We start from the raw sequence: 25,731 nt of genomic DNA on the forward strand, positions 1-25,731 counted from the left end.
GGGGTTGCTCTGTGACTTTGTGACGGGGGAGGGCAGTTTAGAAACATCATTAGCATCACAACACTAAACCCAGGTTAAAACATTCCCGCGAAAACAGTAATGAAGACAACGGTGTTCATTAGCAAAACAGAACAGATTTTATTTTTTGGGAAGGGGGTGAAGGGGGTAACTGGGTAAAGAAACGGGGGCAAGTTCAGCTTCTGTGTTCACAAACTTAAAAGTCACTGGGTACCCTGCTCAGTCTTGAAACTGGCTTTCAAAGCCTCCCGGATGCACAGCGCGTCCCGCTGGGCTCTTCTAATCGCCCGGCTGTCTGGCTGGGCATAATCAGCAGCCAGGCTATTTGCCTCAACCTCCCACCCCGCCATAAAGGTCTCCCCCTTGCTCTCACAGAGATTGTGGAGCACGCAGCAAGCTGCTATAACGATGGGGATATTGGTTTCGCTGAGATCACAGTGATTCAGTAAGCTTCTCCATCTCCCCTTGAGACGGCCAAAAGCACACTCCACCACCATTCTGCACTTGCTCAGCCGGTAGTTGAAGAGTTCTTTTTCAGTGTCCAGGGCGCCAGTATAGGGCTTCATGAGCCAGGGCATTAGCGGGTAGGCTGGGTCCCCGAGGATCACTGTAGGCATCTCCACATCCCCAACAGTTATCTTGTGGTCCGGGAAGTAAATGCCTTCCTGCAGCCGTCTAAACAGACCAGAGTTCCTGAAAACCCGAGCGTCATGAACCTTGCCCGGCTATCCGACGTTGATGTTGGTAAAACGTCCCCTGTGGTCCACCAGTGCTTGCAGCACCATTGAAAAGTACCCCTTTCTGTTGATGTACTGGCTGGCCTGGTGGCCCGGTCCCAGGATAGGGATGTGAGTTCCATCTATAGCCCCACCGCAGTTTGGGAATCCCATCGCAGCGAAGCCATCTATGATGGCCTGCGCGTTTCCCAGGGTTACTACCTTTGACAGCAGTACCTTCACGATTGCCTTGGCTACTTGCAGGACAACAACCCCCACGGTAGATTTGCCCACGCCAAAGTGGTTCGCGACTGACCGGTAGCTGTCCGGCGTTGCAAGCTTCCAGAGGGCTATGGCCACTCGCTTCTGGACAGTCAGGGCTGCTCGCATGCGGGTGTCCTTGCGCTTCAGGGCAGGGGACAGCAACTCACAAAGTTCCAGGAAAGTCCCCTTCCGCATGCGAAAGTTTCGCAGCCACTGGGATTCATCCCAGACCTGAAGCACTATGCGGTCCCACCAGTCCGTGCTTGTTTCCCGGGCCCAGAATCGCCGTTCAACAAAATCCACATGCCCCATTGCAAACGTGATGTCCTCGGCGCTGGGTGTCGTGGTTTCTGACAGGCGTGTGCTACTCTCGGAGTTCAGGTCCTCACTCCGCTGCTGTAGCCTCCTCGCCTGATTTCTCTCTATCTGCCTCTGTGAAAGGTGGATGATGAGCTGCGAGGCGTTGACAACGGCCACAACTGCAGCGATGGTCGCAGCGGGCTCCATGCTCGCGGTGCTGTGGCGTCCGCGCTGTCACTGACCAGAAAAGTGCGCGAACTGATTTCCCGCCGGCGCTTTTAAGGAGGGAGGGAGGGCGGGAGTGACGATTGGATGACGACAGTTACCCAAAAGCACCCTCGAGACATTTTTTTCCCCCAGAAGGCATTGGGGGCTCGACCCAGAATTCCAATGGGCAACGGGGACTGCGGGAACTGTGGGATAGCTGCCCACAGTGCACTGCTTCCAATGTCGACGCTTTCCCTGGTAGTGTGGACTGACAAAGTCGAATTACTGTCCTTAGTGTGGACACACACGTTCGACTTTCTAATATCGATTGCACATATTCGATTTAACTAAAATCGAACTACTCTCGTAGTGTAGACATACCCTTAGTGATTGGCTGAACAAGAAGTAGGACTGAGTGGACATGTAGGCTATAAAGTTTTACGTTGTTTTGTTTTTGAGTGCAGTTATGTAACTAAAAAAAAATCTACATTTGTAAGTTGCACTTTCACTACAGTACTTGTCTGAGGTGAATTGAAAAATACTATTTCTTTTATCATTTTTACTGTGCAAATATTTGTAATAAAAATAATATACACTTTGATATCAATTACAACACAGAATACAATATATATGAAAATGTAGAATAGCATCAAAAATATTAATAAATTTCAATTGGTATTCTATTGTTTAACAGTGCGATTAAAACGACGATTAATCGTGATTAATTTTTTGAGTTAATAGCGTGAGTTAACTGCGATTAATCAACAGCCCCAAATCTTTTTATAAAAAAAACTATAATGTTTTAGTTTCTCCTCCTATGTAAGCTGTTCCATATTCTTGATAATCTTTGTTGAGCTTTTCTGAATCTTTTCTAGTTTCACTCTATCTTTTTTGAGATGAGGTAACCAAAGCTGCACACAATATTCAAGGTGTGGGTGCACCACGGATTTAAATAGTAGCTGCATAGTTTTTGTCTTATTTTTCTATCCCTTTCCTAACAGTTCCTAACATTGTTAGCCTTTTTGACTGCTGCTGTGCATTGAGCTGAAGTTTTCAGAGATCTAATCACAATGACTATAAGATCTCTTTCTTGAGTGGTAACTTCTAATTTAAAGCCCAGCATTATATATGTGAAGTTGGGATTATTTTTTCCAACATACATTACTTCGCATTTATCAATGTTGAATTTAATCTGACATTTTATTATCCAGTTACCCAGTTTTGTGAGATCTTTGTAACTCTTCACAGTCAGCTTTGGACTTAGCTTTGGAATAATTTTGTAACATCTGAAAACTTTGCCACTTCACTATTCACTGTCTTTTTCATATAATTAATAAGTACATTGAACAGCACATGTCTCAGTACAGATCCTTGGGTGATCCTGCTGTTCATCTATTTCCATTGTGAAAACTGACCATTTATTCCTACCCTTTGTTTCTTATCTTTTAACCAGTTACTGATCCATGAGAGGACCTTCCATGGTATCCCATGACTACTTGCTTTGCTTAAGTGTCTTTGGTGAGGGTCTTTGTCTGAAAATCCAAGTACACTATATCGACTGGATCACTCCTGTCCACATGCTTGTGGACAACCTCAAAGAATTCTAGTAGATTGGTGAGGCATGATTTCCCTTTACAAAAAACATGTTGACTCTTCCCCAACAAATCATGCTTATCTATGTCTGGTAATTCTGTTTTTTACTATATATTCTACCAGTTTGCCCAGTACTGAGACCTGTAATTGCCAGGATCTCCACTGGAACTCTTTAAAAATTGGTGTTACATTGGGTACTTTCCAGTCATCTGGTGCAGAGGCTTGTTCAATTCCCCCAACAATGAGAGAAAGGCTTTGAACAGGGATCCCCAAACCTCTCAGAAGGGTACTGTAGCCATTGAGTGATATGATACTCTGATATGGTACTCCATCTGTCTCTCCTGTTCCACTTTGGATAAAAAACTGAATAGGTAATGAAGCAGGGGGACTGGACCTTGGGTCTCCCACCTTGCAGGTGGGTGCCCTTAGCAGGTTATAAAGTCATTCTCATTCTCTTGCCCAGTGACTTTTTAAGTATTTATACACCATGGAAAAGCTTCAACTGGAGAGACGGTGGGAACACCCCATAAGCACATCCCATAGCTCTGTGGTTTCAGCATCCTCCTGAGAGTGGAGAGAGACCCTGAGCCAATCCTTTCTTCCCATCAGGTAGAAGGGGGAACTGAACCTGTGCGTCCTGTATCCCAGGCAAGTGTTCTAGCCACTAGGCTAAAAGCCCCCATCATCTCCTTCTCTTGGAGCAAGATTTTGAATGGGACCCAATCCAGTAGGTGGCCTCTGAGCACATCTACTGGATCGGGCCCCACATGTGAGAAAGGCACTCGTCTTCCTGTCTTCCCCATGTTTGTGGACCACACTGGGGATTAAGTGGGAGACAGGCATCCAGGCACTGAGAGGGAGACAGCAGCGTGCATGCCCAAAGGGAGAAACATAGTTACCTAGAGAACTTTTACTCTAAACATTCAGGTGCTGAGTGAGTTTAGGCCCCTATAGGGTTAGGGGGCAGCTGAGTGGGAGCTTTATGGACTGCAGTGGAGCCTAGGTACCTTTGTTGATCTGGGCCTTACTCAACCTTGAAACCTGCCAATGCGTGATATAAGCTATCAACATGTGGGACAAATGATTGAAATGCAGAACATTGTTGTATGTCACAGCACAGCTAATTGATTATGCATTTTTAAGTATAAAACTTGTTTTAAAGGACGTTTTCTCACCATGTAAATTAAATACATCAATTTTTTAGAAAAGAAAATTGGAAAACCAAATTCTGCTATATGCAACCGTAAGGTCTCCCCTACCGCCAATGGTAAACAACAGGGCTTGAGCCCTTGACCTTTAGATAGGGAGGTCAGACTTCTAATTCTTAAGCTGATATAAAGCCATTGATTTTAAGGCCAGAAGGAACTACTGAGACTATCTAGTCCAAGGGTGGGCAAAAGTTTTGGCCCGAGGGCCACATCTGGGTGGGGAAATTGTATGCAGGGCCATGAATTGTATGTAGGGCTGGGGCAGGGGTGTGTGAGGGAGTGCAGGGTCTGGGAAGAGGTGCAGTGTGCAGGAAGGGGCTCAGGGCAAGGGGTTGGGGTGCAGGAGGGGTGTGGCAGGAGGCTCAGGGCAGGGGGGTAGGTGGCTCAGGGCAGAGGGAAGGGATGTGGGGTGCAGGAGGGGTTTGGGGTGTGGGCTGTGTCTTGGTGCCGCTTACCTCAAGCGGCTCCGGGGTGGCAGCGGCACGCAGTGGGGCTAAGGCAAGCTCCCTGCCTGTCCTGGCTCCGCGATGCTCCCGGAAGTGGCCAGCATATCCGGCAGTGACTCCTGGGAGTGGGGCAGGTGGCTCCGCCACGTGCTGCCCTTGCCTGTGGGTACCACCCCCAAAGCTCCCATTGGCCACCGTTCCCCATTCCCGGCCAGTGGGAGCTGTGGGGGGCAGTGCCTGCAGCCGAGGGCAGCGCACGGAGCCCTCTGTCCCCCCGCCCCAGGGACCGCAGGGATGTGGTGCTGGCCACTTCCGGGAGTGGGGCGGGGTCAGGGCTGGCAGAAAGCCTGCCTTAGCCCCGCTGTGCCATGAGGCTGGCAATCCCACGGGCCGGATTGAAAGCCCTGATGGGTGCGGGCCGTAGTTTGTCCTCCCCTGATCTAGTCTGACCTCCAGTAATACCTGCATCAAGCCTGTGACTTATTAAACCTTAGTAACTAGTAACAAAAAAGATGTCATACCCTTTATCAAGTATTCATGAAACTATACATACTGAAGAACTATACACAGTGATTTCATACTTCATGTTGCTTTATTACATTTTAAAAAGAGGTCCGAATTTAAGAAACAATGAGACAGTGAAAATATTTTGTTAACATGATGTTTTTTGAAGAAATTGTAACTGAGGTCAGATTGTCTGCTTTCCCTGGCATTACCAATTCACAACTTACAACAAGCAGTCCAGGTTTAATCTCTAACTCAAAACACACTGAGAATTTCATCATTCCCATTAAAATAGAAATGCTGGTGCCACTTCAACTATGCTAGCCCTACATTCCATTATAATGTGCAGACACAGAGTGACTATATGAAATGGAGATATTTTTGGATAAATGTCATAATATGATGATGTGTTAAATGGAAAATTTGGAATTGCTTTAATACTTGATTGACATACAGAAAGTGTGTGAATGGATTTTCTGCTTCTTTTATGTACTGGAACATTCTTATTATGAAAAAGGGGATGATACCAGGGTGGTGTAATCAGGTGGGGGGAGGAATAGTGGGACCCAACCAATATCTTGTGGAGGCAAGATTGTGGCCCACCTATGTTCCTCCTGTGCACATAAGCAGGGGGAGAAGGTGCGAGTGGAATCCAGAGGAGAGGCTGGAGCGAACGCCGCAGAGCATGAAATCAGGCTGGCAACCAGGGAGAAGCCAGCAGATCTTGGCTCAGAAACCTGGCCCAGAAGAGGGGCAGGAGCATGTGTACCAGCTGCAGGTGCAGGCAAGCCTGCCGATGTGGGGGGAAGGGGCAATTGCCCAGGGGCCTGGGAGATTTAAAAGGGCCCGGGGCCCCTGGCTGCCACGACATTTGAAGTAACGGCAGCGGTAGCTGGGAGTCCCACGCCCTTTTAAATTGCCCTGGGGGGGGGGCACAGGGCTCCTACAGGCGCACATGACTGCTCAGCGCTCCGTGCTTTGGAGGGCCCTGCAGGCCGGTGCGGTCAGTCCCGGAAATAACAACATTGTGCCCTGGGCCCCGCCCCACCATGGACGGCCCTGGCCCTGGCCCTGTGGCCTGGAATTGCTCTCGGCGGGCCTAGGTGTGGGGAATGGGACAGTGCACTGGCACCTGGGCGGGAGCAGGAGGACATTGGCGCAAAGGGTGCCAGCTGCCAGGGGCGGGGACAAACTGGTCACCAGGTGCCAAGGAAGTTCCATAGGAACAGCAGTAAGAACTACTGGGATGCCCCTTTCCAGCCTGAAGCCAGCCCCTCTGCCCAGTCTCAGTAATTTCCCTGGCTATCCCTCCACGCCCCACATTCACAGGATGCTTTCCTCCAGTCCCCAGATGTTACCAGGGAATTTACTAATTTCCAGTGTGTGCAGACACCTACCGGACATTACATATTATGTTGTTACAAAGTACATTGTGATCACATGATCAGTTCTGGACACCTCATTAGGATAGGGAAGTTAACAAATTTCAGGGAGTTCAAATAATCAGCTTTTTTCTTTCTTTCATAAAGTACTAAAACTTTGTTTACCTATCATTTATTTTCTGATATAAAAGAAGACAAATAACTTATTTGAAATTGTTTACTTACCCCATCCTATCACAATATATCTTTGCAGCAGTAGGCTTTCAGAAAGCACAGCAGTCGCCAATAATGTGTGGAGATAAATTCCTTCAACTAAAAGCCAAAAACAATTTGCACCAACAAAGTAATGCAAGAAAAACTGGGAAGTCCTGCAAATGGTTAAAATCTGCAGAAATAAGACATCAGGAAGTATTTAATAATAGTAATTAATTACACATTGTAGTACTGTAAAATCTCTGAAAAATACTGTTGCTCTTATGTCATAGTTTATATTATTTAAAAATTAACAATTATAATAAATATTTGGTTCAGTCAGACACCCTTCTGCGGCTTTAACTGGGTTGCTGCACTTCCATGATGAGGTCCCAGCTGTGTGAACATTGGGAATAGATGCAAACCTGTGATGTCATCTACAGCCAAAACCAGCTAATCAGAATATATATTTGTCTCCAACATGCTAAAAAACAGTGTGTGAGTGTGTGTGTTCGTGTTAAAAACTGTGTGTGTGTGTGTGTGTGTGTGTGTAATTCCAAAAAAACAACCAAGCGCCTCATGTGGGCCAGGCATGCTGTGGGGATTCACACACACACACACACACACACACACCATGATTTCTTAGAAGAAGACGCCGCATGACTAACAGGAAGCTTGGGGAGGGACTGGACCTCTCTGTCCTTGTCTATGAAGAAATGTAGGGAAATCTCCTTCCACTGCTCTAGCATTAGTGCAGCTCAGCCATTTCTAGTGCAACCTTTGAGAGTATTTATTCTTTTAGGATGATTCCTAAGTAGGTTCTTTGAAACTTATTGATGGACCCTAATACCAAGATAGGGGGAACTCCAGGAGAAGTCCATACAAGGAGCAGCCATATTATCTGATTAAGGAGCTCTTGCATGAGCTGAGTAGATTGTAGGGAGGGAGCCTATTGGTTTTCAGGCTCTTTGCACAGGTACTATGGAAGAGAACGGTTTGGAAGAGTCATCTGAGGGAAGGGATCGGAAGGAGACCCCATTGACCAGAAGGCATGGGATGCATTGTCCTAGGGACGAGGGTTCAATGACCACCACTCCCAAGAGGAGGAGATGGGTGGTAGTGAACTCCCACCTAAGGGTCCTCCATCTACCATCTAGGCGGAGTCATCTATCTGTCATCCAGACTGGGAAATTCGAGAAGGGTGCTGTTTGCCTGGAGCTAGAACTCAGGATGTGATGGACTGTCTGCCGAGACTGATCAGGCCCTCGGACCGCTACCCCTTCCTGCTTCTCCAGATGGGCACCAATGACCTTGAGTGGGTCACTGAAGACTATGGGAAGAAGGATAAAGGAGTTTGAGGTGCAAGTTGAGTTCTCGTCCATCCTCCCTGTTGAAGGAAAAGGCCCAGGTAGGGACCATCGAATTCTGGAGGTAAATGCGTGGTTATGCAGGTGGTGTTGGAGAGAGGGCTTTGGATTCTTCGACCATGGGCTGTTGTTCCAGGAAAAAGGATTGCTAGGAAGAGATGGGATCCACCTAATGAAGAGAGGGAAGAGTATCCTTGCAGGCAGACTTGCTAACCTAGTGAGGAGGGCTTTAAACTAGGTTCTCTGGGAGATGGAGACCTAAGCTTTGAGGTAAGTGGGGAAGTGAGATACTGGGAGGAAACACAAGGAGGCTGCCTGATTCATACTGAGAAAGCAGGGCAATCGGCTAGCAGAGCAATCGGCTAGTTATCTTAGGTGCCTGTACACAAACTCAAGAAGCCTGGGAAAGAAGCAGGAAGAATTGGAAGTCCTGGCACAGTCAAGGAACTATGATGTGATTGGAATAACAGATACTTGGTGGGGTAACTCACATGACTGGAGCATTGTCATGGAAGGGTATAAACTGTTCAGGAAGGACCGGCGGGGGAGAAAAGGTGGAGGAGTTGTACTGTATGTAAGAGAGCAGCTGATTGCTCAGAGCTCCAGTATGAAACTGGAGAAAAGCTTGTTGAGAGTCTTTGGGCTAAGTTTAGAGGCAAGAGCAACAAGGGTGATGTCGTGGTGGGCATCTGCTATAGACCAACAGACCAGGAGGATGAGGTAGACGAGGCTTTCTTCAGACAACTAATAGAAGTTTCCAGATCACAGACCCTGGTTCTCAGGGAGGACTTTAATCACCCTGACATCTGCTGGGGGAGCAATACAGCGGTGCACAGACAATCCAGGAAGTTTTTGGAGAGTGTTGGGGACAACCTCCTGGTGCAAGTGCTGGAGGAACCAACTAGGGACTGTGCTCCTATTGACCTGCTGCTCACAAACAGGGAAGAATTGGTAGCAGAAGTAGGGGTGGGTGGCAACCTGGGCAGCAGTGACCATGAGATGGTTGAGTTCAGGAACCTGACAAAAGGAAGAAAGAAGAGCAGCAAAATATAGACCCTGGACTTCAGAAAAGCAGACTTTGACTCCCCCAGGGAACTGATGGGTAGGATCCCCTGAGAGGCTAATATGAGGGGGAAAGGAGTCCAGGACAGCTGGCTGTATTTTAAAGAAGCCTTATTGAGGGTGCAGGAACAAACCATACTGATGTGCAGAAAGAATAGGAAATATGGCAGGCGGCCAGCTTGGCTTAACAGAGAAATCTTCAGTGAGCTTAAACACAAAAAGGAAGTTTACAAGTGGAAACTTGGACAGATGACTAGGGAGGAGTATAAAAATATTGCTCAAGCATGCAGGGGTGTAATCAGGAAGGCCAAAGCACAATTGGAGTTGCAGCTAGCAAGGGATGTGAAGGGTAACATGAAGGATTTCTACAGGTATGTTAGCAACAAGAAAGTCAGGGAAAGTATGAGACCCATACTGAATGGGGGAGGCAACCTAGTGACAGATGATATCGAAAAAGCTGAAGTACTCAATGCTTTTTTGGCCTTAGTCTTCACAGACAAGGTCAGCTCCCAGACTACTGCACTGGGCAGCACAGTATGGGGAGGAGGTGAGAAGACCTCAGTGGTAGAAGAATAGGTTAAGGACTATTTAGAAAAGCTGGACATGCACAAGTCCATGGGGCCGGAGGCAATGCATCCGAGGATGCTGAGGGAGTTGGCTGATGTGATTGCAAAGCCATTGGCTATTATCTTTGAAAACTCGTGGTGATCGAGGGAGGTCCCAGATGATTGGAAAAAGGCAAATATAGTGCCCATCTTTACAAATGGGAAGAAGGAGAATCCAGGGAACTACAGACCAATCACCCTCACCTCAGTCCCCAGGAAAATCATGGAGGACATCCTCAAGGAATCCATTTTGAAGCACTTTGAGAAGAGGAAGGTGATCAGGAACAGTCAAGATGGATTCACCAAGGGCAAGTCATGATATACTTTGACTTTAGAAAAGCTTTTGATACGGTCTTCTTGCCAGCAAGTTAAAGAAGTATGGATTGGATGAATGGACTATAAGGGGGATAGAAAGCTGGCTAGATTGTCAGGCTCAACATGTAGTGATCAACGGCGTAATGTCTAGTTGGCAGCCGATATCAAGCGGAGTTCCCCAGGGGTCGGTCCTGGGGCCGATTTTGTTCAACATCTTCATTAATGATCCGATGATGGGATGGATTGCACCTTCAGCAAGTTTGCAGATGACACTAATCTGGGGGGAGAGGTAGATATGCTGGAGGGTAGGGATAGGGTCCAGAGGGACCTAGACAAATTGGAGGATTGGGCCAAAAGAAATCTGATGAGGTTTAACAAGAACAAGTGCAGAGTCCTGCACTTAGGATGGAAGAATCCCATGCACTGCTACAGGCTGGGGACCGACCGGCTAAGCAGCAGTTCTGCAGAAAAGGACCTATGGATTACACTGGACAAGAAGCTGGATATGAGTCAACAGTGTGCCCTTGTTGCCAGGAAGGCTAACAACATATTGGGCTGCATTAGTAGGAGCATTGCCAGGATATCAAGGGAAGTGATTATTCCCCTCTACTTGGCACTGGTGAGGACACATCTGGAGTATTGCGTCCAGTTTTGGGCCCCCCACTACAGAAAGGATGTGGACAAATTGGAGAGAGTCTAGCAGAGGGCAATGAAAATGATTAGAGGGCTGAGGCACATGTCTTATGAAGAGAGGCTGAGGAACTGGGCTTATTTAGTCTGCAAAAAAGAAGAGTGTGTTTGGGGGGGATTTGATAGCAGCCTTCAACTACCTGAATGGGAGTTCCAAAGCGGATGGAGCTAGGCTGTTCTCAGTGGTGGCAGATAACAGAACAATTAGCAATCGTCTCAAGTTGCAGTGGGGGAGGTCTAGGTTGGATATTAGGAAAACCTATTTCACTAGGAGGGAGGTGAAGCACTGGAATGGGTTACCTAGGGAGGTGGTGGAATCTCCATCCTTAGAGGTTTTTAAGGTCAGGCTTGACAAAGCCCTGGCTGGGATGATTTAGTTGGTGTTGGTCCTGCTTTGAGCAGGGGGTTGGACTAGATGACCTCCTGAGGTCTCTTCCAACCCTAATCTTCTATGATCACCACAGAAAGAAACACGCACTACTAGAGGTATCCAATTGCTATCAGGTACTCAGCATGGCAGCTGCAGGAAACATCTCTGCAGATTCAGCTGGGAAAAAGCAAGAGAGAACAGCACATGACATATCTGAGGATAGCTGCTCAGCCCACTCTATGACTAGTGAGGAGAGCATTACATTGACAACAAAAGGGGCTGATGCTAGGGAATGAGTAAGTAATTAAAAAGTATGTGGGACACAAATGAACTCTTATCAATGGTATACACCCATTATCAATTGGAGATGGTAATATGGTCAATAATGATGCACAAAAGGCAGATGTGTTCAATAAATAGTTCTGTTCTGTATTTGAAAAGAAGCTGGATGACGTATTCAGATCTCACAGTGATAATGAAATACTTTATATTCCAACAGTAACTAAGGAGTAAAACAGTGTATACTAAATTTAACATTTCTAAATCTGCAAGACTGGGCAATTTGTATGCAAGAGTTTTAAATAATTGACAGAGGAGCTCTGTGAACTAATGATGCTGATTTTTAACATGTCTTTAAATATTGAGAAAGTTTTAGAGACTGGAAAATAAGCCAATGTGCCAATATTGGAAAAGGGTAAACAGGATGACCTGGGTAACTATAGGTCAATTAGTTTGACATTGATCCTGGGCAACATCATAGCATTGCTGGTAAAGGATGCAGTCAGTACTGAATTAAAACATGGCAACACAATTAATGCTGCTCCACATTCTTTTTTTTTTTAGAAAATACGTTTTGCCCAACAAACTTGACATTTTTTAATGAAATGACAAGTTTGATTGATAAAGGTAACTGTTTTGTTACCTTAAAATAGGAAAGGGAAAAGAAAAGAGCTACCAGAATGTCTTAAAAACCTACCTTACAGTGAGACACTTGAAAGTTCAGTCTATTTAGCTTATCAAAGAGGTTAGCAGGTGATTTGATGACAATCTGTAAGTACCTATGTGAAGAAGAGATTTCTCATAGTAGAGGGCTCTTTGATCTAGCACACAAAGGCAGAACAAGATCCAGGGTCTGGAAGATGAAAATAAATAAGTTCAAACTGGAAATAAGCCAAAAATATTTAACTGAGAGGGTAATTTACCATTGGAACAACTTAGATAGAGATGTGATGGATTCTTCATCACTTGATGTCTTTATATCAAGATTGGATGTCTGTCTAAGGTTTGCTCTAGCTCTGTCAGAAGTTATAGGCTTGATACAGGTATGACAGAATGAAATTTATGTCCTATGTTCTGCAATAAGTCAGACTAGATGATTATAACAGTCTTTTCTGGTCTGAAAACTATGAATTTATGAATAATATAATCAATTCAATAGCTGTGTTATTTTTAATAATAATCAGTTTATTTTATACTGAGTTTTTAAATTTTTCACTGTATTGACATTGCATAATAATTTTATAGAAGTTGGAAGAGGAAGCTAGAAGTTTTGTTAGCTGTTTAGGGAACAGTTGGAGCTTTTCCTAGAGAGGTGTGGGATGCAGCTTGGGGTTGTGGGAGAACCACATTAACAGGATTTTTCTGCTAAAAAAATCAGAGTTGAAATAGTTATAAGTGTTGGTTATAAGTGAAATAATTGTAAGTTATAAGTGAAATAATTGTAAGTGTTATAAATGCCACTGCTGGGATGAGTGAGGCAGTTCACACCTCTCCAGGACATTGTTCTGCAGGCTCAGGAGAGGAACACTTGATTGATTGGTTACCCTCAGTTTTCAAAAAAATTTCTGCCACCATAAGGACTAGTAACATAATGTAATTGTCCTCACTGCATCCACTGTCTTGTGCTTACTTATGATTTCCATTTTCCAGTCTCTTTCCTGAACATCTTCCTGAATGCTGAGGCCACATGCTTCAGTGTCATCATCACGCCAGGTTCTAGAGCAGAATTCTGATGTGTACACTCTGGTTCATTGTCTTCTCCCTATCCTTGCCATCTGGGAATCCCAAGTAATCATTCTGTGGAGGATTCCTGTGACATGATTTGCATCTACAGCAGTGAAGGTAAGGTGCATATTCATTGCAATGTACCAGAATTGCACCACCACGACCCGTGATTCTCAGAGCTGCTGCACCCGTCTTTCCTGGCATCACAGTGCCTCAATTTGCAGCATTGTACCAGCATATCCTTGGACTAATTTTCCTTATGCCAATCTGGTGCACAAATAGATCTTCTCTGGTATCATTCCTTTTGATGAAACCATTGCACAACTTCCAAGACTTTTGTTTGTTGGTTGATATTGAAGGATGGTTACTAATTTTGAGGGTACGGCTACACTAGTGAGTTTACAGTGGCACAGGTCTCTAATGTAAGCTCTTCTCCAGTCCCTGTGAGCAGCAGTAGCTATGTCAGCAGGAGAAGCTCTCCTGCCAACATAGTGTTGTCCACACCAGTGCTTATGTCGGTGTAACTTACGTTATGCCGACATAAGCTGTAGTGTAGACATAGCCTGAAGGATGTACTGATCATGGGCACAACCACTGAGGGGAGCCATGTCCCTCCTGACAATTTGCTCCCTCCAGTGATGATCCCCCCACCCTGGCTAAATGTCTCATCCAACCAGCAGTGGGGCGTGAGAGGGGATAGAATAGAGCAGGGATCCGGCTCTTTATCAGGAAAGCAGGGAACCAGATAGTTGTTCTCAGGAGGTGAGGAGGGGAAGATGGGAGTGCAGCGGCTCAAGCTGCTGCTGTTTCCCCACAATCCCACTTATCCTTTAAGAAGATGAAAAGGGGGGATGAGGGAGCAGAGGGTAGGAGCCACGCTGTATTTGCAAGAGGGGAGCAAGTGAGGAGCGCAGTAGCTGAGTGTAGGAGGAGCTGAAACTAGAAGCCCAAAGCCTTCTGTTGTCAGTTGTTGGCTGTGTGTGTGTTCTCTCTGTGTGTTGCACTGGCTCTGGCCAGGTAGTCGGCCTGGCAGACCTCAATCGAACTGCCCAAGAAAACAACACACTCGGTTCAGTGGTGAAGGCGCTTGGCCAGGTTTATTGTCAACGAAGCACAGTAATAGCACCCTATAGATTCTACAGGGATACTAAGACTTGTCTGCCGATTATAATGGACCAGCTCAGTAAGCGGTGTGACTTTTTGCTTGCCCCTCAGTCAGACAAAGGGTTAAGGGCAAGTCTACATTATAGCACTACATTGGTGCAGCTGCACCGATGTAGCTGCACTGCTGTAGCACATCTGGTGAAGACACGCTATGCCAATGGGAGAGCTCTCTCCTATTGGCATAATTACTCCACCTTGGCGAGAATTGGAAGCTATGTCAGCGGGAGAGCATCTCCTTCCAACATAGCGCCGGTGTGGACAGCACAAAATTTGTGTCATTTTTTCACACCCCTAAAGTTAGATCAACTTAAGCAGTAGTGTAGACCTGCCCTAAGACAAGGCATCCCGACATTTATAGATTGAGACAAACAACTTATATATCAGGGGTCGGCAACGTTTGGCACGCGGCTCACCAGGGTAAGCATCCTGGCTGGCTGGGCCAATTTATTTACCTGCTGACGTGGCAGGTTCGGCCGATTGCGGCCCCCACTGGCCAATGGGGGCGGCGAGAAACGGCGCGGATGAGCGATGTGCTGGCCGTGGCTTCTTGCCGCCCCCATTGGCCCGGGACGGTGAACTGCTGCCAGTGGGGGCCGCGATCGGCCGAACCTGCCGCGTCAGCAGGTAAATAAACCGAACGTTGCCGACCCCTGTTATATATCATCTTACTTGTTCCAAGACATATTTGTTACCTCCCCTTGTAACTTTCTCTTGATGCTTCAGACAAAACTTCCCTTTCATTACCTGTCTTTGTAGTTTTACACCTGATGTTTCAGACAAAACATCATGATTTATCACTTCTGTCAAACCATCTTATCATGTGGTAGGTTGGTGTGTTTTCTCTTAGCCTGCCGAAATGTATTTACATATTCAGTGTGTTTTAGCAACGCTAGCAATATCGGTGCCAAGTTCATATACCAGACAGTGAACTTGCAGGCAAGTATCTGCTTTTGACAGGGCCTGACTTTTGCTTATAGCATAATTTTTTGCTGACTTTGGTTCCAACCTCGGGCCTTGCACCAGGCCCCCGTGCTCCAGGCTTTCTCTTCCTACTACACTTTCTTCTACCCAGGAGAGAGATACCAATTGATTTGAGTGGAGGAGACTTCACAGCAATTTTATTTGATTGGGAGGGAGATAAGGAGGTGCTGGAAGGCTGACAATCCAGTGAAGGCACAGTTAAGATTGCGGTCTGTGATGTATGGTAGTTGTGGTTGTCATGATGTCTAGAAACAATATCTCTAGGTTTCCACATAGTTTGAGTTCCAGCTTTGTCTCTGTTCTTTACCAGGCAGCACACTCAGTCAGGTGCAAAGTATAGCACACAGATATATAGTAATTGAAAAATATACTTGCCAGTACAAATACCATTATAGTGGTAGTTTACTTTTGGGCAGCAATAAGGTCTATGGGTGTGGGAGTTGAGGGTATGTACCCCTAGGTCTGGTCTACATTAAAAAAAATACCCCTAAAATAGTTAGATTGATAAAAGCATAGTTTGCATGTAGTTATACCAGTAAAAAGTTACTTATAATGTTATAGCTTATTTTGCCTCCTGAACCAGAATAAACTACTTAAGAATAAGCACTTTTATACTGGTATAACTGTGTCTGTACTGGGACAGGGAAAGGTTTGATTATTTAACTAGACTGGTATAGAATTGGCAAAACCTTCTAGTGTAGACAGGCTCTTAGACTGTTAATTTTTCATTTCTTTCTTTGTGTGGTTTCATATCTATCATAGAATATCATAGAATATCAGGGTTGGAACGGACCTCGGGAGGTCATCTAGTCCAACCCCCTGCTCAAAGCAGGACCAATTCCCAACTAAATCATCCCAGCCAGGGCTTTGTCAAGCCTGACCTTAAAAACCTCTAAGGAAGGAGATTCCACCACCTCCCTAGGTAACCCATTCCAGTGCTTCACCACCCTCCTAGTGAAAAAGTTTTTCCTAATATCCAATATTCTAATATCTATCTATCTATCTATCTATCTATCTATCTATCTATCTATCTATCTAGTTCAAACAGGGATTGTTTGAGAGAAGTTCTATGCAGGTCAAACTAGATGATCAAAATGGTCCCTTCTGGCCTTAGAATTTATGAATATGTTATTTGACAGGCAATCTCAACTGTTGTACAACAAAGCTTTTTGAATGTATAAGTATTGTATATATAAGTATATTATATACTGGGATGATTTAGTTGGGAATTGGTCCTGCTTTGAGCAGGGGGTTGGACTAGATGACCTCCTGAGGTCCCTTCCAACCCTGATATTCTGTGATTCTATGATTCTATGATAAGTGCTGAGTAAATACAAAGAATGCCATATACAAGCAAGTAGAAATATACAGTTTTGCTCCTAATATTGTAGGTTTAATAAAATTGTTGTTATGCATTATTCAAGGTCTCTAGATGACAACTATCAACACTATTAACCAGCACAGTGTGCTTACTATAAATTTTTCTTATGATCATATCTAAATCAAATAAAAATCAATTCTGATCCAGAATTTTACCCTAATTCTCCATGAACGCTATTTCCTGCAAAATTTCAAAATCTAAAACCTGTTTTCCTAAGGGAAACTGTTTTGCAACTTTAACTTTTGCAGCACAAATTATACTATTAACAGTGAACTAAAATAGAATTACCTCAGAACTGAAGTAGGAAATCCATCCAGTTTCGTTATTTGGTCTTTTTGAATAAGTATTATGGTATATGATATCTTTTATAAGAACTGCTGTGGCTCGCAGTATAAAGGAAGCAAATAAATTTATATGGATGTAGTTTCTAGTGCAGTGAAGTTTTCTGTGGAAGTACAAAAAGAAATGTCCCCTTTTATGAATCTTTTAGAATAAATTTCATTATGAACAATATCATTGTATTCATATTATTGCCACCAACAGATATTGGTCAAGAATTACATTTGCATAGTAAATGTGTATAGTTACATCTGACATGGAATTATAAGCTCAGTTACTTGAAAAAAGAATCCATATGTTGTTAAATTCCAGAATACAAGACATGTTCTAGTAATGTTGGTTGGCACTAACCTGAGGAGCAGAAGTGTAAGTAGAGCTAATACAAGGGAAATGAGAGACAAGCAGTATCCAACGGTGTACAGTAACTGTAGGGTGGAAAGTAACATGTGTTCTTCTTCCTAATCATAGGAACAACAGAGAAAAATAAATAAGTCGCACAAGTGTGGGAGTCAGCCTGTCCCAGCAGATAGGGCACTGGACTAGGAGTTAAGACATCAGGGTTCTATATTTGTCCTACCCAGCTGTGTGTCCTTGGGCAAGTCACTTAACTGCTCCAAACTTCAGTTTCCCCATCTGTAAATGACCCTCCTCAGTAACACCTGTGAGATCAACAGGTGGGAACCACTATGGAAAGCCAGATATAATTAGCAGGTTTTAAATTTTGAAATAATTTAATATTTGGAATAGGCACATAGGATCTAATTTTGAAAATTTTGTATGCACTACTGTGAGCCTAATTTCTGCCAATAGCCACCATGATTACATATGCAAATTGGGCTCAAGGGTATGAAGATAGCCAAATAAATTCATAACTACTAATGCTGGGCAGAAATTTTTCATTAAAACAGTTTTCTATCCAAAAATGCCATTCTGTTTAAACTAAAATTGTTCATGAAATCACAGCAATTTTGATGATAATTCCTGTGTAAATTTTTTTAAATGTCTCCTGTTCATGTTATGAGGAAACAGTTTGAAGACTTTGAAGAAGAAAAGAAGATAAGCACTCAGTGTACTAATTAGAGCAGCAAGCTTCTTTCAATATCTTAGAAATATGATTGCAAGATAACACAAACATAATAAAAGTAATTAAAAATAGGGAAAAAATCATTTTGAATCTAAATTTTGAAATTTCCAAAACTTTTCCCCCAGAATTTCCATTTTGTACAATAATTCTAAATATTTGTTTTGCTCTGATTCAGAATTCAAAACACATTTTGAAGTGTTGAAATTTCCTGTGAAACAGAAATTCTGAGTTTCAACCAGCTCTAATTACTCATTTGAAATTACTTAAATTCTACATGAAGCACAATAACCATTTGTGCAAAATGGGCGAACAATTGAACATTCATTTTTGGGTGGGCAGTTTTGAAAATCAGGTCTATCATGTGCAGTCATTTTCAGCACCACTTACATAGGTTTTGTTTCTAAACTCAAGATGAAAATAAGGATGAATTAAAAGGAGAAATTAATGTGTGAGCACGTCAAGTGATATGGAACAGGACATCTGAGCAGAAACCAGTGAGCACCAATTTTCTTTTAACATTTTATTTCTTTCGTGCCTGTTTCTGATGCATTTGGTAATTATTGGAGATGCTCAATAAATTACACCAAACTCCTAAGATGCCAGTAGTGTTACAGGTCTACTGCAACTCAGAGGCAAGTGGTGTAGTGCTTTGGCAGCCAGGTGTTGTGGGCATTAGCCCTGGTGGATCACAGTAACCACTCAGACACATGGTAAGTGAAAGGCTATTTTATTAGGGTTGGCAGGAAAGGGGAAATACCTCAGGTACAGAGGCTTAAATGGTTACACTCCAAATTGAGCAATAGTGGTAAATGTTTGGGTCCCTGGGACAGTCCAACTGAGAGTCAGGATTCTTCAGGCCTAGTGGCTGGGGTACTCTCTCCAGTCCAGTCTTTATTCAAGTAAAAAGAAGCTTGAGGTTTTCCAAGACAGGCTGTTATTGTCTCTGATTGGGGCTGCTCTGCATTGGCTCTCCACCCAGCCCTTGCGCTGTTCCCCCATAAGTCCCACACAGACCCACACCCATCTGTCACATCCAGCAGCCACAGCTGGTTCCACACATAGCTCTGCACATAGTTCCTGGGGTGTTCCTCTTTGCATTCAGCTTCTCTGCAGCTCCTGGCTAGCCACGCGGCCACCTCTTCCAAACAGAGCTTGGCCACTTCTGTTTGAGGACGTTTCCCCTTACCTGGCCACAGGAAGGGGAAGTGGGAGGGAGCTAATGCTGCTTAGCCAGTGGTTCTCAAACTTTTTGTATTGGTGACCCCTTTTGAACACCAAGCCTCTGACTGCGACCCCCCATAGAAATTAAAAACACATTTTTTTATATTTAACACTATGTTAAATACTAAATTTAAACCCTATTGCTTAAAATGAATTTACCTTTTCTCATTGCTTTTAAATTAAGACTAAAGCACATTTTTATCAAATTAAATATAAGTGGAAAAGTTATTTTTAATTAGAATTTTATTTTAATACTTGACAGCAATTAATGACCTGAAGCATCCAAAAATCAGTGAGATGGATGATGCTGTTTATTTGACACAAGAAGTTTTATTCTTGGTGTTGTTTTAGAAAGGGCGCATCTGATGTCGTCCTTCACATCAAGCCGGTTTCGAGATTTCGTCTTTATTGTGAGAAGGCTGGAGAATCCACTCTCGCATTCGTAGGTAGTGGGAAATGGCAGAAGGACTCTCAGGGCCATTTGAGACACCAGTGGGTATTCACTTGCAACTGAGCACCAGAACTAGTTTGGAGGCAGCTGTGTGAATTTTTCTTTCACTTCATCATCATTGATCATGTCGACAAACTGTTCCTGTGTGTGAATATCGTCAGTAGGTAACTGCTCAGCTGTCACACTGAAAGGGTTCTTCACCAGAATGAAGTGCTTCTGGTAGTGCTGGGAAGTAGTGTGAGAACTCTTCATGAAGGGTTCTCAAATGTTCACTGATCGCTGATTTGAGAGCACTATCAATGTTAACTTCTTCCTCCTCACTGAATGAGGAAAGTGTCGGAAACATGCCGTATCTGTCTGTGTCCAGCTTCCTGCTCCACAGATCCAACTTCATCTGGAAGGCTTTGATTTTATTAGTCAGGTCTATTAATGTTGAACGTTTTCCCTGAAGTGACAGATTGAGATCATTAAGGCTACCAAAAATATCAAGTAGGTATGCCAAGCAGAGAAGCCATTTCTTGTCACTGAACATTTTGTTCAGCTCTTGTTTCTGTTTTTGCAGGAAAAACTCTGCCATCTCTTGATGAAGTATAAAAATGTGCTTTAATGCATGTCCCCTAGAAAGCCATCGGACTTGAGTGTGGAAAAGCAGAACTTCATATTCATCACCCATTTCATTGCAGAGCTCTCGAAAGAGACGACTATTCAGAGCATGAGCTTTAATGTAGTTCACTGCTCGTATAACAACATCCACCACAGCATTAAGGCATACTGGCAATGTCTTTGCAGCTAGGACTTGATGATGGATTCCACAATGAGTGACAATCACATTAGGTGAGACACACTTTACCTTCTGCTGAAATCCAGACCGTGCACCCATCATTGCTGGAGCACCATCGGTACAGATACCACAAACATTTTTCCATTCAATGCCATTGCTTTCGAAAATGGCATTCACCTTATTGAAAATGTCCTGTGCTGTTGTGGTTGTTTCAAGTTGTTCACAGAATAAGAACTCATCCTTAAGATCCCCAGCATTAACATACCGTATGAATGCTATCAGTTGTGCGTAGTGAGTAACATCAGCAGTTTCATCAAGTTGCAGGCTGAACATACTGAAAGCAGAATGTTTAATTTCGTGCACAACTTGTTTTTTGATATCTTCAGACATCTCACATATTCTGCGTTTCACAGTATCATTAGACATTGAAAGCATATTCAGTTTTTTGGCAGTATCATTGCCATCCATAAGTGCCATAAGGGGTCGGGGCTCGCAGCCATGCGTTTCGGTCGGGGCTCACAGCCCAGTGCAGGGGTTGGGCTCATAACTTGGGGCCGCGCGCTGGGGTTGGGGCTTGCGACCCCACACACAACTGGTTTGAGAACCAGTTTGAGAACCAATGTGCTTAGCTGACCCATCACAATGTATTTACTTTTCTAGCTCAAGTAAAGCTTCTCTTCAGGAAACAAACAGAAAAATTCTACAGACAGAGGACATCTCCATAGTATGCACTACTCACCAAACTCCTATCTGGATTGCAATGATTTATTGTCCAGCCTGGTAATAGTATCTTCTTCTGAGCAATTTCACTGTTTCCACTGATGGTTCAAGTGCATTGGCTTGGATGTTAGCACCTTCATCATTGTCATATAGCTGTTTCTAACTAACTCAAGTTGGTGACCATACCCTTAAGAGGGCATAGTGGTGGAGCCTGCCATAATATGCTTTCTGGTATTTTTCCATGATGCAGAAGAAAATACATCTGCCACTTTGTGAGAGGAAAATAGGATAGGGATAATGGAACAATAGAGCCAGCAGGGAGCAATGTGGGTGCTGGAGGTTCCCAGCATACTGTCTTTAGAACTCCATCTCCATTTTGCCACACAGCAACAGCAGTACAAGATCCAGCACCAAGGAACAGAATGAGCTGACAACATGTGTGTGGGAGTTTTTCACCTCTGAATTAGATGGAAAAAAAAATGGTTGATTTCTCTGCTGTTGGTTGATACTAGCCGTGGATCTGATCCAACAATTGATATTGCACCCAGGTAAAAGCAGGTCCAGCAGAAACAGAAGGAGCAGGTACAGATGAACCAGGATGAACAGGAGCAGAAACAGGGCTCAGGGGACAGTATATCAGAGCAAGTGCATCCTACTGTGATACAGTGAACCAGTGCAAGCAATGCAGACAAGTACCCATGGGAGATCCAGCAAACACTTGCCAAGAGCAGAGCAAGTGTATAGCATAGAATCACAGAAGATTAGGGTTCAAAGCGCTCTCAGGAGGTCATCTAGTCCAACTCCCTGCTCAAAGCAGGACCAACCACAATTAAATCATCCCAGCCAGGCTTTGTCAAGCTGGAACTTAATAACCTCTAAGGATGGAGATTCCACCACCTCCCTAGGTAACCCATTCCAGTGCTTCACCTCCCTCCTAGTGAAATAGGTTTTCCTAATATCCAACCTAAACCTCCCCCACTGCAACTTGAGACCATTGCTCCTTGTTCTGTCATCTGCCACCACTGAGAACAGTCTAGATCCATCCTCTTTGGAACCCCCCTTCAGGTAGTTGAAGGCCGCTATCAAACCCCCCTCACTCTTCTCTTCTGCAGACTAAATAAGCCCAGTTCCCTCAGCCTCTCCTCATAAGTCATGTGCTCCAGCCCCCTAATCATTTTTGTTGCCCTCTGCTGGACTCTCTCCAATTTGTCCACATCCTTTCTGTAGTGGGGGGCCCAAAACTGGACGCAATACTCCAGATGTGGCCTCACCAGTGCCGAATAGAGGGGAATAATCACCTTCCCCGATCTACTGGCAATGCTCCTACTAATGCAGGGTGTTCTCTTTATTTCAGGGGGGGTGAGATAGCTCAGTGGTTTGTGCATTAGCCTGCTAAACCCAGGGTTGTGAGTTCAATCCTTAAGGGGGCCATTCAGGAATCTGGGGATTGTTTCTGCTTTGAGCAGGAGGTTGGACTAGATGACCTCCTAAGGTCCCTTCCAACCCTGATATTCTATGCCATTAGCCTTCTTGGCAACAAGGGCACACTGTTGATTCATATCCAGATTGTAATCCCCAGGTCCTTTTCTGCAGAACTGCCGCTTAGCCCAGTCGGTCCCCAGCCTGTAGCAGTGCATGGGATTCTTCTGTCCTAAGTGCAGGACTCTGCCCTTGTCCTTGCCAAACCTCATCAGATTTCTTTTGGCTCAGTCCTCCAATTTGTCTAGGTCCCTCTGGACCCTATCCCTACCCTCCAGTGTATCTACCACTCCTCCCAGCTTAGTGTCATCTGCAAACTAGCTGAGGGTGCAATCCATCCCATCATCCAGATCATTAATGAAGATGTTGAACAAAACCGGCCTTAGGACAGACCCCTGGGGCACTCCGCTTGATATCAGCTGCCAACTAGACATCAAGCCATTGATCACTACCCATTGAGCCCGATGATCTAGCCAGCTTTCTATCCACCTTATAGTCCATTCATCCAATCCATATTTCTTTAACTTGCTGGCAAGAATACTGTGGGAGATCATATCAAAAGCTTTGCTAAAGTCAAGGTACAGTAACTCCTCACTTAACATTGTATTTATGTTCCTGAAAAATGTGACTTTAAGTGAAACGATGTTAAGCGAATCCAATTTCCTCATAAGAATGAATGTAAGTGGGGGGGTTAGGGTCCAGGGAATTTTTTTTTGCCATACTGTACAGTACAGTACTATAGTTGGGAGGTGCCCCCACCTTACCCCACACAGGCACAGCCCACTGGCACTGGAGACAATGAGGCATGCAAGGAGGCTGAAGGTGCTGTAGGCTAGGAGAAGCACGTTGCGCAGCTGCAGCGACAGCTTCCCCTACTCTGCAAGAACCAGGGGTGGGAGGCTCAACCCTCAGCCCGCCCATGCGACCCCTTCCCCCAAGCCCCCACCCTTAACCCGCCTCTTCTTCCCCCCCGCTTTACTTCGCACATCCTGTCCTCGCTCCTCCCCCCTCCCTCTCCTGCCTCCTGCCCCCGGCAATCATTTGGCTTGCAGCATTCAGGAGGCAGGAGGGAGGGGGGAGGAGTGAGGACGTGGGGCGCAGGCTCCCCCTCCCTCCTCTGCCTCCCGAACGCCACAAACCAGCTGATTGCTATGTGCAGGAGGCAGGAGAGGGAGGGGGGAGATGCGCCATGTCCTCGCTCCTCCCCCCTTCCTCCTGCCCGTGGCAATCAGCTGGCTTGCAACGTTCGGGGGGCAGGGGAGGGAGGGGGAGCCTGCGCGCCGAGTCCTTGCTCCTCCCCCCTCCCTCCTGAACGCTGCAAGCCAGCTGACTGCCTCGGACAGGAGGCGGGGGGAGGAGGAGGAAGGCGCTGATCCGTGCGGTCTGCCGGCGGGCAGGAGGTGCTGGGGGGCAGGGGCGTAGGGGAGCTGATAGGGGGGCTGCCAGCTGTGGACAAAGCAGGCAGCCAAATGACGTTATAGCGAAGCATTGCCCAACTTTAAATGGAGCATATTCTGTAATTGAGCAGGGACGTAAGATCGAAACAACATTAAGCGAGAGGACGTTAAGGGTATGTCTACACTACGGGATTAATCCAAATTTACAGAATTCGAATTTTGGAAACAGATTGTATAAAGTCGAATGTATGTGGCCACACTAAGCACATTAATTCAGCGGTGTGCGTCCATGTACCGGGGCTAGCGTCGATTTCCGGAGCGTTGCACTGTGGGTAGTTATCCCATAGCTATCCCATAGTTCCCGCAGTCTCCCCCGCCCATTGGAATTCTGGGTTGAGATCCCAGTGCCTGATGGGGCAAAAAACATTGTCGCAGGTGGTTCTGGGTACAGCCTCACCCCTCCCTCCATGAAAGCAATGGCAGACAACCGTTTCGCGCCTTCTTTCCTGAGTGAACACAGCAGACGCCATACCACGGCAAGCATGGAGCCCACTCAGCTCAAGACAGCAGTCATGAACATTGTAAACACCTCGCGCATTATCGTGCAGTTTATGCTGAACCAGGACCAGAAAAACAAGGCAAGGAGGAGGCGGCGACGGCAGCACGGTGACGAGAGTGATGAGGACATGGACATGGACATGGACACAGAATTCTCTCAAACCGCGGGTCCTGGCGCTTTGGAGATCATGTTGTTGATGGGGCAGGTTCTATCCGTGGAATGCCGATTCTGGGCCCGGGAAACAAGCACAGACTGGTGGGACCGCATTGTGTTGCAGGTGTGGGACGATTCCCAGTGGCTGCGAAACTTTCGCATGCGTAAGGGCACTTTCATGGAACTTTGTGACTTGCTTTCCCCTGCCCTGAAGCGCCAGAATACCAGGATGAAAGCAGCCCTCACAGTTGAGAAGCAAGTGGCGATAGCCCTGTGGAAGCTTGCAACGCCAGACAGCTACCGGTCAGTCGGGAATCAATTTGGATTGAAAGTGGGCAAATCTACTGTGGGGGCTGCTGTCATGCAAGTAGCCAAAGCAATCATTGAGCTGCTGCTACGAAAGGTAGTGACTCTGGGAAATGTGCAGGCCATAGCGGATGACTTTGCTGCAATGGGATTCCCTGACTGTAGTGGGGCGATAGATGGAACCCATATCCCTATCTTGACACCGGAGCACCAGGGTACCAAGTACATAAACCGCAAGGGTTACTTTTCAATGGTGCTGCAAGCACTGGTGGATCACAGGGGACGTTTCACCAACATCAATGTGGGCTGGCCAGGAAGGGTTTATGACGCTCACGTCTTCAGGAACACTACTCTGTTTAAACGGCTGCAGCAAAGGACTTACTTCCCGGACCAGAAAATAACCATTGGGGATGTTGAAATGCCTATAGTTATCCTTGGGGACCCAGCCTACCCCTTAATGCCATGGCTCATG

The 25,731-nt window shown here is 45.4% G+C and overlaps 1 protein-coding gene across 1 annotated transcript in view; it reads right to left on the reverse strand.

Annotated features, from left to right (window-relative positions):
• Positions 1-25,731, reverse strand: part of GLP2R (glucagon like peptide 2 receptor) — a 113,839-nt gene that overhangs the window by 52,560 nt on the left and 35,548 nt on the right. Inside the window, exons 5-7 of the mRNA XM_026654379.2 lie at positions 17,460-17,566; positions 17,058-17,214; positions 6,864-7,023 (exon numbers count right to left, since the gene is read on the reverse strand). Coding sequence (XP_026510164.1) covers positions 6,864-7,023; positions 17,058-17,214; positions 17,460-17,566 — 424 coding nt within the window. The remainder of the gene's footprint in view (positions 1-6,863; positions 7,024-17,057; positions 17,215-17,459; positions 17,567-25,731) is intronic.

The sequence above is a fragment of the Terrapene carolina genome, unplaced genomic scaffold, assembly GCF_002925995.2.
Source record: "Terrapene carolina triunguis isolate 2854851 unplaced genomic scaffold, T_m_triunguis-2.0 Scaffold192, whole genome shotgun sequence".
Classification (NCBI taxonomy): Eukaryota; Metazoa; Chordata; order Testudines; family Emydidae; genus Terrapene; species Terrapene triunguis.